This window comes from Pelecanus crispus, chromosome 3 (genome assembly GCF_030463565.1).
Source record: "Pelecanus crispus isolate bPelCri1 chromosome 3, bPelCri1.pri, whole genome shotgun sequence".
Classification (NCBI taxonomy): domain Eukaryota; kingdom Metazoa; phylum Chordata; class Aves; order Pelecaniformes; family Pelecanidae; genus Pelecanus; species Pelecanus crispus.
Window position 1 is genome coordinate 59,940,740 of NC_134645.1, and position 15,395 is coordinate 59,956,134.

Genomic DNA, 15,395 nt, shown 5'->3' on the forward strand with positions numbered 1-15,395 from the left:
CGGCTGAGTCACCAATAACGTCCGGCTGCCTCGCCCCACTTCCGGGGGGCGGCCCGCCGGCGCGCGCGGGGGCGGAGCAAGATGGCGGCGGTAGCGGCGCTACCGGTCTCCCTCTCGGGCAGGTTTAAGGGGTCCGTCACGGCCTGGCGCGCTCGTTACCGGCAGCGGGGTGGGGGGCCGGCGGGAGCTGAGGGGCCGGCTGGTGCCCCCCCGGCCGGGGAGCGGCTGCTTTCGGGCGCCGGGCCTCTCGCTCGGGGCCTCCGGCCTAGCGGTGGGCGCTGGGCGGGGCCGGGGGCCGGCTCTGGGCCTACCCGTGCGGGCGGGGGCCGCGCCAGCGTCGCGCCGTGGGTGGGCGCGCTCGGGCGGGGACCGGGTGGCCGGCAGGCGGCGCTGTGGGCGCTGTGGCGCCGCCTCGGCTCCGCGCCGCCCGCCGCCGCCGCAGGGGGGGCGCCCCGTTGGGCCGGCCTGGCCTCGCCTCGCCTCGCCCCGCCCCGCCCCGCCCCCGCGTAGCGCTGCGGCTGTCCCTGCCCCTTACTGAGCTGAACAGGTAGTGGGAGGGTGTAGGCTGCGCCTCTTGTTTTTCCCGGGGTTTCTTTGGGTGCGGTGTTCGGTAGCGGGTAACTGTTCGGTTCTGAGCCCCTGCGACTGGAGCTCTGACCCACGCGGTAGAAATCTTCAAATAAAAACCATTCTTCAAGCTCTCTGTAGGGCTGGTCCCGCTTTGCTCGTTGTCCTTCTCATCTATAAACAGCGTTTTGGGGGAAATGTAAATCAAGTATGTAGTGGAGAGCAAGTAGTGTGGATTTCCTTGTTAATACAAGATACACTTAAACTTTAAACAAATCTCTATGCTTTTAACTTTAAATTTCCTTGACTTTACATCTGGATAACTGAGCAATTAGAGAATGCATTTTAGCCTAGAATTGACTGCAATTTTCACTCTTTTGGCAGGGCCAGTCACTTAGCATTTTCTTCCCGGAAAAGACTGGCGTTTATCTTTTTCTTCAAAAGTAGATTCAAGCACCTGGCCAAGTTGAGGTTTTTTTGTTTGTTTTTTATTGGTGTCCACTGCTTTAAAGGCACATAAACTTACTTTTAAGACCTTGGCATTTATTCTAAGAAATAAAAGATATTTCATCACTTAATAATAAAATTTTGGTCCTCCTGTTTTTAGATCCTTTGCCTATTTTACAATTAAAGACAGACTGCCCCAGATCCTCACAAGAGTTATTGATACTCTGCATCGACATAAAAATGAATTTTTTGAAGAACACGGTGAGGTAAGAGTAAGGTCTCTTTTTTCCCCAAGTTTCTTTTTTTCCCCCTAACCTTTGAGACCCCTTCTCTGCCTTGTTTTTACTGGTTTCTTACTACAGTCGTTACTTGTCTGTCTTAGTCTTTTTGTCTGTTGTGGTTTTTTTTTTCTTTATCGTCTCTTTCTTGTAGCTATTTTTCATTGATTTTGTAACTCACGTTTCTGTCTAATCTTTTTCTGATGTAACTGTTAGGCAGCTGCTTCACTTCCTCAGGTTGTTTTTGTGTTGATGCAGTGTTTAATAGACTGTAGCATCTTCTGAACACGGCAATGTTTCAATACTCTGTTCCCCTCTGATAAGCAAAAAGTCTGGTTTCTGAGGTAGAAAAGAAGTCCTATGCACATTTCATTTTTAGGATGGATGTTAGGTGTAAGATGAGCTTCGTTCACCAAAACGTGTTTGGTTGACTCAGCTCTGATTTGTTGGGGACTCGTATTTGGCAATTACAACTTACCACGTACCTCTTTCATGAAAAGTCGATCTGCGTCTCTACAGGAATAATGTTCAGAATAGGAACTTTTGTTGTCCACTTATTTCAGAAGGGTGTTGAAGCAGAGAAGAGAGCTATATCTTTCCTTTCCAAGCTGCGGAATGAACTGCAAACGGACAAACCGGTGACCCCTTTAGAAGATGAGCTGCCTGATGCTGCACTGTGGAACCAATACCTAGACTACCAACGAAATTTATCAAATGGAAATGGAGAACCAAGTTGGTTTCAGTCCCCTTGGTTATATGTAGAGTGTTACATGTATCGAAGAATTCAGGCAGCATTAGCACAGAAGTAAGTTATTTACTAGCTTGGTATATTATTCTGCAAAACATTATTCTTTCCCATTTTTATTTTAGGAGAAAGGAAGACAGCTGGGGAGTAAGATAAAGGAAAATCTTAAGCTTTTACCATATTCCTTTTCCCTCATCTCACACCTCAGATTTAAAATTAATACTTCTTCAGTGCAGCAGAATGTGAAGCTTACTAGGTTTTTTTATGCTTCAGTTTCTGCGACTTGGTCTACACAAAAACTCTTAAGGTTGACTGTGTAGCTTGACCTTCTTGCAGACTAATGTGCATTGAGATATGAAAGTTATTTAGCGTTTTGAAAAGGATTGTTAGTCTAGAATTACCTCTTAAGATGTACGTTAGCCTAAAACACAGAATGTAGGAGCCACTAATGTGTTGGGCATTCTGACTTGTATTGCTTCTCAAAATCTGAAGTTACTGTTTGAGAACTGTTTCTTGTAGCAGTAGGGCCAGCTTAAGCAGCCCCTGTTGTTCATTCGACACCATCTTCTTAGTTACAGCAGTGTTTGCAGACCGTGTGTTGCATCGAGCTTTGGGAGCTGATCCTGGTTAAAAATAACTTGGCAGGAAAAACTTGTTGTGCTGGTACTGCAGAGAAGTGCCAGTACAACGTAATGGGGTAGGAATGAGCAGTTTAATTTCCCGCTGCTGCCAAAAAAAAAAATTGAAAGCTCCATGCGTACTGGATTTGCTCTTAGTATTAAAGAGATGCAAACACAGTAATGGGACTCTGCTTTTACTGGTATATTGCGTAATTTGAACTCTTGTAGCAAAAACTTCAAATATGAGATGGATCTGCTGGATTGCACTTAAAAAAACCTGAGCAGATACTTTTCATTAGTAAGCTTTAAGTTTCTTGATCTCCATTATTTAGCTGCTCTTAAGCATGTGCTTAGATGGAAGTTCAGTCATTTGTCAAAAGGTGCACATGCAAATATGTCTCATAATAGATGAGTCTATATTTCTTAGATATTGCAAAAATTGAATTGTTTTGTCATCTTTGTCATGTTGTTTCTAAAGTCCTAGTTAAAAACTTTTGTAAGAATAACTTTATATCGCTGTAAGAGACTTCAGTGTGGGAAGTACACTTCAGTATACACAAACACACTTAAAATTGGGCCAGCAATTCACTATGCTAGTTCACTTGAACGTTACAGTTTTAATTCTGCATGTCTGAAGACTGGAGTTCAAAATGGTCACTGTATGTGTAGTTCCCAGAATTGTTGCGACTGAACACTTGTTCACTTTCAGAATATATTGCTAGAAATATAAAGATGTCTTGTATACTGTCTGTTTCGGTGAGATGGCATCAGGCTGTTATTGAGATGTGTGAAAATCTAGTATGACAAATTAGAAGTGGAAAATCTAACTAGGGCTTGTAGTATGGCCTAAAAAAGCTGAGCTTTGAGCTTGCATTTCCAGGTCTGTTTCATGTGCTGTCATGGAAAATGTGGCAAGTATGTCAATTTATTTGTTCTCCTTCTATTTTTAGCCCACCTATTGACAACTTTGATGTATTTAAGGAAGGAAAGGCTCAAAATTTCTTCGAATCCCAAGAGGCTGTTATTGGCTTATGCACTTACTTTCAGGAACTTCTTAAAAACATCAAGGATCTAGATGAAAAGCAACTTCAGGAGGAACTTTTTAAGCTATTGCAGGTAAACTCGTGGTGCTTAACATAAGAATTTAAAATATCTCTCCTATGTAACAAACAAAAACTTGAGGTTATAAAGAATCTGAACTTCATATGGAAATTAGAATATAGCTCTTCTGTTTGTAAAAATGCGATGAAATCCTGACAGCCATATGGTATTGCTGCTACTCTGGAAATATTTAAATTTTGGTTACTTGTATTAAATGTGACATTTTCATTGTCCTGCTGGTCCTCATTGTGTGTTTGAAAACCCAGCTTATTGTCCTGCAAAACCAGTGTCTCTAAAACATTTTAAGTCAAGTTCCAGATGGCCTTTTTGTTATTTAACTGTAAAATTTTAAAACAGTTCATTTTATTGATACTCTAAAAATTTTTAGATTTCTGTGGAAAAAAAGTTAGAAGTCAGTCTGGACCTGAAGTGGTTTAAAACCTTTATAACTGCATTATTCTTAGAAAATAATGCCTTTGGGTAGAATACAAAAATCATAGGATTACAGGTAAGTCCATTAGCTGGCAGCAGTGCACACCAAGTATTTGATGAATCTTTATAAAGATCTCATTAGTGTGTACTTAAAATACAAGCTCTTACTTGGCTGCATGTAATAAAAAAATAAACCTGCTTTTATTACTCCTTTTTCTGCGTTCCCACTGATATTTTCTGCAATTACAGTATGGAGAATATTTGTGCTTTAAGCTTTGCTATCGGTGTATTTACATTGATGTAAGTCTTCCATCTTTGTCACTTCTGATGCATGTGTCTGATGCCTGCATAAATACAGAGCATTGTTTGGTTTCTTCCACAAAATCTTGTGTATATTAAAATTTCTGTAAAGAAGTTGAATTTTATTAAAGCTTGGAGGAAAATGTGGAGTTAGAGCCTTCATGTCCCTAAAATAAGAACAAACATACATAATCTTTAGTGTATGTGAAGCGTAGAATGTAACTACAGTGATACTTAGCAAATGTTTTTGTTTTTTCCTCTTTCTAGGTGTCATTGTGGGGCAATAAGTGTGACCTTTCTTTTTCAGCTGGTGAAGACAGCTCTCAGAAATCTAGTCCTTTACAATCCCTGGAAAACATGATACCTTACATCTTAGTGAATGATATGGAAAAACTTTGGTCACTACTTGTAAACACCAAAAAAAGAAATACAGAAAAAAGTAATGTTAGAGTTGACATAATCCTGGATAATGCTGGATTTGAACTCGTAAGTGATCTTGTGTTGGCTGACTTCCTGTTATCGTCAAAGCTAGCTGCTGAAGTCCATTTTCATGGAAAAAGTATTCCATGGTATGTGTCAGATACCACAAAGCATGATTTTAACTGGACTATTAAAAAATTGCAGTCAGCTAATCATATGTGGATGTCTAGATGTGGGATAAACTGGGAGGGCAATTTGAAAAAGGGAGTTTGGGTTTACCGTGATCACATGTTTTGGACTTTGCCACATGACTTTTCCAGTATGGCTGAAGTTGCTCCTGACTTGTATGCTGACCTACAGAAGTCAAACTTGCTTCTTTTCAAAGGTGATCTAAACTATAGAAAATTAACAGGAGATAGAAAATGGGAGTATACTGTTCCGTTTCATCAAGCCTTGAACAAGTTTCATCCTGCGCCCCTCTGTAGTTTGAGAACACTGAAATCTGACACTCAGGTTGGCCTGAAACCTGGACAAGGTGAACAAATTCAGGCTTCTGAGCCTGAATGGATGGTGAGTGGAAAATACGGCGTAGTTCAGTTTGATGCTGCTCTCTAGTTAAATGGTTCCTAATATTCTGAAAGAGAGATTCAGTCTGAGTTTTAGCTACTTTCTCTGTTCCACGCTTGGCTTCAGCAAAGATTTTCTTTTTGTTTGTACCTTTTCCTCCCAAGTGATTTGTTGGTTTTGTTCCACAGAAGACTTTAATGTTGTGCAAAAGTTTACAAACTGTCGTTGTTTACATAAATCAATCTGCATTTCAATATATTTTGTTTTCGTAGTGTCCAATGTCAGCAGATGTTTAAGATGAACATGTAGTTGTCCATAACATCTTGTCTTCATCAGTGGATATGAGAGTTTATGGTTAACAAGTGAAAAATCTGCTTCAGAAACCATTTCCTTGATCCCACATTCGCGTGTATTTACTTATTTCAGTATAATTTGTGCTCCACATGCCATCTATGCATTGCATGAAAGCTAATATTTTAGGGAATGCACAAATTAATTACACATAGATTCTTTGCAACCCATTGCAGGATTGTATTTTAGGACTGTTGAAAATTGAGTTGACTTCTACCAAGACTTTATTACATAAATTGTTTTTTACTTGCTTCTTGTGTCCATGGACAAATAACTTTTGATGTTTTGAGTATCGTTCGCTGTGCATTAAGAGAAGAGTTCTTGGGTGATACCTTGTAAATATTAATTTAGAATTTGAAAATTAAATTGTAATTTTAAAATACAAGTGGATGTTGCTAGCCAGTTTACCTGTAGGAGGGGAGTTGTCCCTCTTGGTAGGAGAAAGGGCAATCTCATTTTAAGAATATGGAAGATATTGTTTATCTAAGAACCTCTACAAAAAAAAAAAAAGCACACAAAAAACCCCAAAACAAACCAACCAACTCAACCAGTTATATTAATTGGATTTTAGATTTAATACAGATTTGAATTAAAGATTGTCTGTCAGCAGTGTTTGTGGTTCAAGCACTGCTGCCTCTTTCCATTGTGATATTTTCTTTGTTTGTCAAATGTACTTGTTTTTTTAAGAAAGATGCCATAATTTTCATGGGGGCAATACAACCCCAGTTGCACTGAGAAGCGTATGCTAGAGAAGCATACGCCATACAGGTTGCTGCTAATCAGAGTTGTTACCTGCCCATGTCTTCTCTTCTACCCTCATCTCAAATTACTCAGAATTTTTGGGAAAATTTAGGGATATTTTAGTGTTTTTTCAGAGTGAAGTGAAATGGAAGTGGAAATGCATTATCCATTTATAAAGGAAAAGTTAAAAATAGATTCTGTTCAGTCTTAAAGTACTTTTACGGTTTGATATAGGGCCTTTGATAGGCAACTGATGTAATGGCAGTGATAGCCACAGATTTGTTAGAAAATGGCGGCAGAATTACCCGTGGAGTCTGACTGGGTTATGCTCTTGTTTAGAGCTGCTAAAATGAGGTGAACTTGCCCCTGGTAGCCAGGGTGGCTACATTATAGAGAACAAGAGTAGACAGAGAATTTTCCTTTTCCATTTTACATGCATCTTACACAGTGAAAAGGAGGGCACAGAAGTGACCTTATTTGAGTACGTTTTGGAAGTGGTGCTATGGCAAGGGAATTAAGAATGACTGTGTGGTAGAAAGTGGATTTAGAAAGACTTTTGCACTTACGGTTAACCTAAGGCAAGGGTAAGCCTTGGCAGGCCTAAAGAAGTGGGAGGGGGAAGATGGGGCAATATTTTGTACCTATTTCAGGCTTTGAAAGTGAAGCTGGATTCCCCTTCTGGTCAGTGAAGTCACTGGCAAAGCATGTCTTCTGAAGTGGAGAGAATCAGCTGCTGCTTATTGTGTTCATACAATCAAGATCTACACAGTGGATAAATACGCTCCAACTGCTGATGACTTTGATTATTTATGTTTGTGTTCTTCTTACATTGGAAAGTATATTAGTATTTCAAAGTTGCAAGGTCAAGTAGTTAAAAACTAAGATGCTAGGAATTTCAGGAGGCAATGTGATATGGTAGGTAGGGTTCTACTTTTGAGACCTGGGTTTAGTGTTCTCATCTCCTTTGTGTCTCTGGCTTTGTACTCCTAAAGGATGAATTTGTGCTCATCCTTAGGCACCTGATTATTAAACTGCATAAATTAGAAATCCAGTCAAGAGAGCTGACGGTCAGACTGCTGAAGGTCTCTCTGACTGGAGAGAGCTCAGGGGGACTGCAGCTTTGGTGCTTTGATCAAATATGTAAATGACACGATGAATCTGGGCACTGGAGCCTCAGTTTCTCATCTGAAAATGCTGTTAACTTGTTTCAGACACACTTTGAAGCAACAACTTTGGGTCAAGAGCAGAGGGATGGAGGGTGTGGAAAATATGCAATGAAAACTTCCCACCTTGTTCAGAGAGACAAAATGATTAGGGGAAGAAATTTGCTTTGCCTGTGGACAGATTGTTTGTAAGGTGCTGTCTTAATTTGCTGGAGAGGTTTAAAAGTGTGTAATGGACAAGAAGGCCACTGTTGAGGCCACCTGTGAAGAATAGATCTGCCTCTTACATGTGCTGAGAAACAGTTTCATTTTTCACTGCTTGTTAATCTGTCTCTTTGTGCCCAGGTTGCTTTCAAGCTGTTACTTCTGGGAACTCACAATGCAGATCAGTGAAAACTAATATTCTGAAGTTATGATAAATAGAATCCTACAAAATGCTAAATCACTTAGGAGATGCAGCAGTATTTGCTCAGTATTACTGAATCATCTCATTGGAGATTGTTGCATTAATGTTTGTGAGGAAGTAGGGTGGTGATTTCATGAGTACCATAAGACATTTGCATTTGAATGCTAATGTAAGACATGATGTCATGCTGGGGAAAAAAAAAACAAAAACAAATTAAATTACTTCTCCAGTTTATTAAATGAGCACTTTTCATCTTTGTCCCTTACAAGAAGTTTATATGGTTATATACAGTGTGACTACATAGTTATATGAGGAATGTCCAGCCGTAACTTCCAAATACTTAATTGCTTGACTCTATAGCTGTAATTGCAAAGTGCTATCTATAGACAGAACTGAATATGCAGCATACTTTTCTGTTTGTTGGTTGGCTATATTTTTGTAAAATTTGGATTGATTCTATGGAAAGAAATAATGGTGCTGTAATGTTATATTCTCCTATGTCACAAAGAAGTAGTGAAGACAGATACGGTGATGAGGCGCTGTGCTCTGCTGGTGGGTTAGCTACAGTTTAGTTGAAAATCGGGATGCTTTTGTAGATACTCAGTGTTAATTACTTGTGTAATACAGCATCATGAAATGGCAGCATGTGCCTACTGCATTTAGGTGGAATTCACTACTATAAAACATCAAGCATATGCTGTAACAATAGCATATGCTATAATATAGCATAATATTTTTTCTTGAGTATTCAAGAAAGTTGCTTCTGTACATCTGTGTTACAGCTTATTGCCCAAAATGCTTGAACAGCATAACTCAGGAGCTACTGATTTGTATACCCAAATTCTTGAGATTTTCATTTCATGTGCCATTTGAATATTTATAGCAAAACGAAGGGCGTTATCAGTAATTCTGAGGACCACAACAGACCAATGCCTTCTGAATTCTGTTTCTTTTTTTTATTCTACCTTTTGAGCAACTGTATTTGTAAAATGGTTTTTGATAGCAATGATTTTAACTTGTGATGAAACAGGAGGAAAAGTAACATCACAGGCACAGTGAAAGCCAGTTACACACATCTGTCTGAATACTTGATAATTCATTAGATAAGATATATACAAGACTTCTGTATGTATATAAGGCTTCTTAAATTAAATTGATGTGGAAAATAAGTTGATTGTATGACTGGAAACTGTTGCAAGAATGTTGAAATAAATTATGTAATTTTGTGCAAAAGTCAAGCATCGTTATACCATTTCAGTGGCTGGGAAAGCCAACTTAAAATAATTCAGGTCTTAGTTCTGGGTTTTTTTTTCCTCTGAAACAGATTTTATTCAAAAACCTGTAAAGCATATTTATCTAATGGAGTTTTGAAAGATACAGATGCAAGAGATGGGTATCGTAAAATGTTTCCCTTCATCAAGACAGGGTAGTTATTAGGGGAGTTTCTACCTTGTTACTCTACCAGTATTCTTGTTCAAATTTTAAAACATTAAAAAGCATTGAGAATCTCTTAAATTTTGTCTGGTAATTACTTAAGGTTGGTGCAGCTGATGTTGTCATTATCAGGATCACTTCCCAAAATGATAGGTGCTCCATGTGTTCTCAGCAAAAATAGAAATATTTTAGTGTTACACTTGCTGTGACCAAAATATTTCCAAATCATTTTGTTTTACACACCTTACTGATGTCCTGTAAACCCTAACTACTGTTGTTGAAATAGTTCCTTTGAAGTTCATAGTGTATTTGCATTCATGGTTGAACTACTTAACTACTTGTTCCATGTGAAGCGTATTTATCTCCTGTACCTTGTCAGACAGCGTAGGAAAAATGTTCATTCTTGCATGAAAATTACCACATGAAATGTTTTTAATCTAAAAAAACCTAAATCATGTCTAAAATATAAATTCCAAAGTGGAATTTTGTACAGAACTGTTACGGTTTTTTTCATTAAAGTTTGTTTGCTTACAAGCCTTCTGTTTACCCAAAATTTCAGACCAAAAGTTTGGGATGGCTTTTATTTAAAGCAAAAATAGAAGTTCAAAATCACCTAAGACTTACCTAAGGATTTTAAAATAAAACTGTGAAAATACGCTGGTTGAAATGGTCCTTTTATTTCTTTCCAATATGGCAGTGGCAGAAAGCATGTGAGGAAAAAGATGTCCTATACCATCGACTGTTTCTGTTTTCTTGTTTGGTTATGGGTTTTTTTTTTCCCTAAAATAGGTTTTCAAAACTGTGAATTTTTATTCTAGCTGACACAGATATATTTCTGTTTCTATCAGCCCTGGAAATAAAAAGTCCACTTAAATAAATTTATATAGATTAATTAATCCATGTTGTGTCTCAGGTTTACAGTTGTGAATTCTGCAGATATATTGTGGGGTTTTAGTTACACTTCTTTTTGAGGTTTGGCTCATTTGACTTTCTTACCACTGGGAAAGAAATATAAAATGTCATATGATCATATACAATGAATAAACATATTCAGTACTAGTATGCTGCTTTTGTTTTATCACTCTTCAGTAAGCTACATAATCGTAGTCTTTCAAACTTCCTGTGAAGAGAATTTTTCATGCTTGTAGGAATTTCTTTTATCTTTCCTGGGATTCCACTTAAGCCTTCCAAATCTTTAATGAAGTAAAAGATTGAGCTGAGCAGACTAAGGTAAGATATATCAAGGCATATATATTATGGGCTTTTTTGTTGCTTTCTTAATGTTAACTAATTGATTACTGTCATACTGTTGTGGTGAGGCTGATGCTAAGTGACTGTAATTGATAAAGGGCCTGATGATACAGGTAGCTGCATCTTCCGATGTGCAGTTCACACTGAGTTTTGCTTGCAGCTGTGGTATTTCACTGAGGGATTAATTTTAAAGGAGGACTTGGTTGTTACCAAATGTGGAGATAGAGTGCCTGACGCCTGGGCAAATGGATGATGGAGCAGAGGCAGAAGGCATCCAGACCTCCTATTCCATGTATGGAAATGGCTGTACGGAAACCCTTTGTATTCAGTGCAGTGCTGCTTAATGCTGACACAAGGCGCAGGAGCATCTTCAGACTCTCATCCCTGAAGTTCAGGCTTTCTTCCCCCTTACCCATTAACATACAGAATGCCGTGCCAGATGTAACCGCATAGAGTTTCCTTCAAATAGCTGAGCAAGGCTCAATCTTTTAAAATGTTTGTGTATATTAAAATAATGCAGCAGAGAAGGACCCGCAAACTGGTAAATACGTGTTTGCCTTCAGTGGTGATGTGTCTAGGAAGGTCGTTTGGGAAACAGAACTGGCTTGTAACAGCCATGCAAGGCCCGGAATAGGTTTCAGCTCTTCCACTTCCCAGGAAAATGTCTTGGCTGTTGTAGATCAGGAAGTATACTGGGTTCTTGTCCTTGATGGCTTATATACATATATAATTGCTATTTTGGTCTAGGATCTGTGTTTGTAAAATACGAAACAATTCTGGAAAAAGGTCAGTGTCCAGGAGCGCTCCCTCAAGCTAGCTGAAGGATCCCTTCACCTGCTCTTCCTTCCCTCCAGTGACTCTTGTGTTATCTGCCCTATTTCAGCCCAGGGAGTATGTCTACCCATCGCCTAAGGTTAGGGAATTAGGAGACAGATAAAGTTCAAATTCCTCCAGGCAGAGAAGGGCCTGCAACTTGCTGCAGGGGCTCCAATATCGTCACGTGAACAAACACTATCCCCATTTCTCTGTAGTTGGCTGTGTTCTTCATTTCAAGCAATCCTGAATTAGAGCTCTGCTTGAATGCCTTTGGGATGCATTGGATGTGCAGCTTTGACTGCATCAGTGGTGTTAGATTTGGCCCTTGGAAGTTTTACTGCTACTTTTCTGCATTGTGATGGAGCATTAGCAGGAGCTAGTTGCCCAGTGCAAATCGGGGGGTTTTCATACATATGTGGAAACCCAAGTTCCACATACAGAGAATTACCAAAATAACTGCATGAAATGAGTTTAGACTTTCGAAGACTTGATATCTGGTTTAAGTTCCCCAAACTGCAAATGACCTAATACGTCAGCAGCAGCTTTCAAAGAAAAAACTTAGATTTTCAAAGAAAATAATTTCTTAATAAATTGTTGTTGACTTTCTTTTTTTTTTTTTTTTAACCATACTTGTGTTCCAGTAGCTGCAAGTATCATTTTTCTTTCCTTTGCTTTCATTTAACATTGTGCACTTACTGCTGATGTCCTGAGCTGGAAAGCAGCTGTGCAAAGTGTTACTCTGTGTCCTCTCTTCTCCTATGTCTCCATACATAGACAGATAAAGATATGTTAGTCTGTGCATAAAATATTTTTAACTAAATATTTGCTTGCATGGATGTTATCTTAGTACTCCTTGTTTCTCCTTCACTAAAACATAGCTTGTATTTTGGACATAACGCTTGAATTTACAAGTAAAAAAAGTTCAACTGTAATTTCCAAAACTTTGGAATATATTCTTTGGGAAGTGCAAGTACAGTGTTTGTTACACCATGAAGCTTTGCTTTTTCGTTATTGCTGTTTGCCTTGTGTTTCAGAATTAACTTCTTGTTTTCAGCCCATGGTTATTCTGCCCTTACAAGATAAGAAGGCATCTAGTAATGCTATCATAAAAATGTTTGGTTACTGTTTTGTCATCCAAAGATATTTAGTATCTGCTCATAGGCAGGCTGAACTGTTTTATTGCCACATAGGAGATCTTCAGGAATACCTCTCCAAAAGTGATTTCTTTTTCCCTGATGGTTCTGGGAAATGACTTGCTCAGACCTGAAATATGGGGGGAAGGAATCATGCTTACACAGATTCTGTGTCAAAATCTCACATCTTTCCCAAGTCTGATTAGTTCTTCCGTATGCATATTGCATTTTCACCACCCCGCTTTGTCCCAGTGGGGGAGTCCAGGGTTGTAAAACCAGCTTATTTCCTTCAGATTTACTGACCCCACAAGATGTCTCCATCAGTTTAGTTGTGCTGCGCAAATTCACATGGGATGAGGACAGCATTAAACACAGTGTTTTGGGGGGGAAAAAAAAAGGACTCCCATTTTGGTTAGGCAGAGGAACAGCTAGACTTAATCAGACTAGTTAATCCTTCTTAAGCTTGTCCACTGTCAGATCTACAGTAGTAACTGGTATCAGACACAATTTACACACATACAACTTACACATCTTAATCATATTAGTGATATTGTCTCTCCACTTTCTCATGAGCCTATTTTTTCCTGATAATATAATTGCATTAATGCCTTTTCCACCTTGAAGTCTGTAAATGTGTTACGAAATTACCTCCAGGGAGGCAGTACCTCCCTTTGTTAACTGAAGTTGTATGTTCAAGCCATGTTTAGGATCTCCACATCAAATCGTCTGTCACTGATCGTGAGCCAGACTTCTGCGTCAGATGACAAAGAAAAAATGGGAATAAGTCCCGTCTTGATTTCTTCATTATTTTTTGAAGTAGGTAAGTGGAGGATAAGGCACTCCTCAAGAAAACTTTCTCTACTACAGGATGTGATACTAGTGATTTGAGGGGGTGGAGGAGGAGCACAGCTTGGTGTTGGGACATACGGTGCTTTTGGAGTTGACACCTTTTGGAAGGCAAGCAAACGAGAACCTTGGCAAGTTGTGCCCATGACTTTCATGCCAAGTATTTGTAAAAATGTGGCTGGTTTAGAGTTATTCTAGCTAAATTTTGTAGATAATTAAGCCCTGTGGACTGAACTTTCCCTGAATCTCTTTCGGAGAAATAAATTTCATCTTCTTTTTTTAATGTTGCTAGTGTACAATTCTTTTCTACCTCAGCTATAGCTGCTTTTAGGTAATGAGTCTGAAATGTGTATATGCATTCAGGAAATAATTTGGAATTCGTGTACATGATAAAACAAATACTTCACCTCAATATGGTGTTGATGTTGATGGCTTCAGGTTAATAACAAAGCTTTTTTTTATAGTGTTAGTAAAAAAAAAATTTATTTTCAAAATTAATATTAAATATTTTGATTTAGTCTTTTAAGCAATTGTTATGATGTATTTAAATTACAAGATCTGTGAATAGCAGAATTAATGAAGCAAAATTTTCTTTTCCCCCTAGATTCTGTCCCATGGGTACCTGAAGACCTGGTAGTTTGCCTTGCTTCCTGATGGGGCATTTGGGAAAAAAAAAACCAACCCAAAACCAAAAGGCATCACAAAAAAACCCAAACAAACCTCCCCAACCAACCAAAACAAAACAACAACAAAAAACCCCAACAAACCAACAAACTTCATTACACATTGTAATAATACACGGAAGTGTACTGCAGACTTTCCATTCAGTTGGGGCATCTCAGTGTTCATTCTGTGCTTGGCTGTCTGTTTCACAATATTTGCAGGAAATTAAGCATCATTCTGACTTAACCTCTGTCGGATTTGCTTGAGATTTGTCAAAAACTTGGAAAAAAAGTTAAGTATATATCTGCATGCTTAAATACTATGATTGCACTTGGTTCTTTTGAAATTGGTTTTAAAATACAATGCCAAAGATATATTTTTTTTTGTAGTGCTTTTGATTTTTTTTTTTAATTAATGAAAATATGTGAAAGCAATTCAAATAATAAAAATAAGATCGCACCTTTGATTAAGGAGTTAATCGTTCCATTCTTAAGAATGGGTTTGGCTCTGAGGACTTTGTGAATTCTTTCTTGAAGAAATAGTGTTTTAGGGACCTTTTTACTAGATCAGGTCTGTCTATTACAATGACAATGTATCTGTACGTGTCACTCTTGCAGTGTTCCTGCAGGCCCCAGTAAGCTGCTTTTTTTTTCTTTTTTTCCTTCTCTTTTCTTCTTTTAAGTGGGCCTCTCATTTTATGTTACACATTTCTGTTTTCTTTTTATTAAGTTCTCAGAAGTCTGCAGACTGATTTGCTAGTAAAATACAGATATTGATACAGAAATGTCATTTTAGCCTGTGGCATACTAAGCACTTTGAAAGGTAATCTAAGCTGATTTGTGTCACTTGCCAGGGAATCTCTGGTTCAAGTGTCCAGAAACATGGAACCGTTGAGGGTACTCAGAAGAATTGCTCTTCATCCATCCATATCCACAAGATAAAAAGGATGTCTCTTTCATCAAGTGAGTGGCAAGCTATCCACATTGTCATGTGACTTTTAGCTTTAAAATTATTCTGATACATCCATTCTCATTTACTTACAGAAAATTCAGTTAGTTCTGCAGGTTACTAAATATCTGCTCCTATCTCACTTGTCAGGTTTTTGAGTGTACTG

The 15,395-nt window shown here is 38.6% G+C and overlaps 1 protein-coding gene across 1 annotated transcript in view; it reads left to right on the forward strand.

Annotated features, from left to right (window-relative positions):
• Positions 1-81: 81 nt before the first annotated feature.
• The window catches only part of LOC104034806 (coiled-coil domain-containing protein 170), a 61,974-nt gene continuing 46,660 nt past the window's right edge, over positions 82-15,395 (forward strand). Inside the window, exons 1-5 of the mRNA XM_075707913.1 lie at positions 82-131; positions 1,175-1,280; positions 1,856-2,097; positions 3,608-3,773; positions 4,758-5,480. Of these exons, the coding sequence (XP_075564028.1) occupies positions 82-131; positions 1,175-1,280; positions 1,856-2,097; positions 3,608-3,773; positions 4,758-5,480 (1,287 nt within the window). The remainder of the gene's footprint in view (positions 132-1,174; positions 1,281-1,855; positions 2,098-3,607; positions 3,774-4,757; positions 5,481-15,395) is intronic.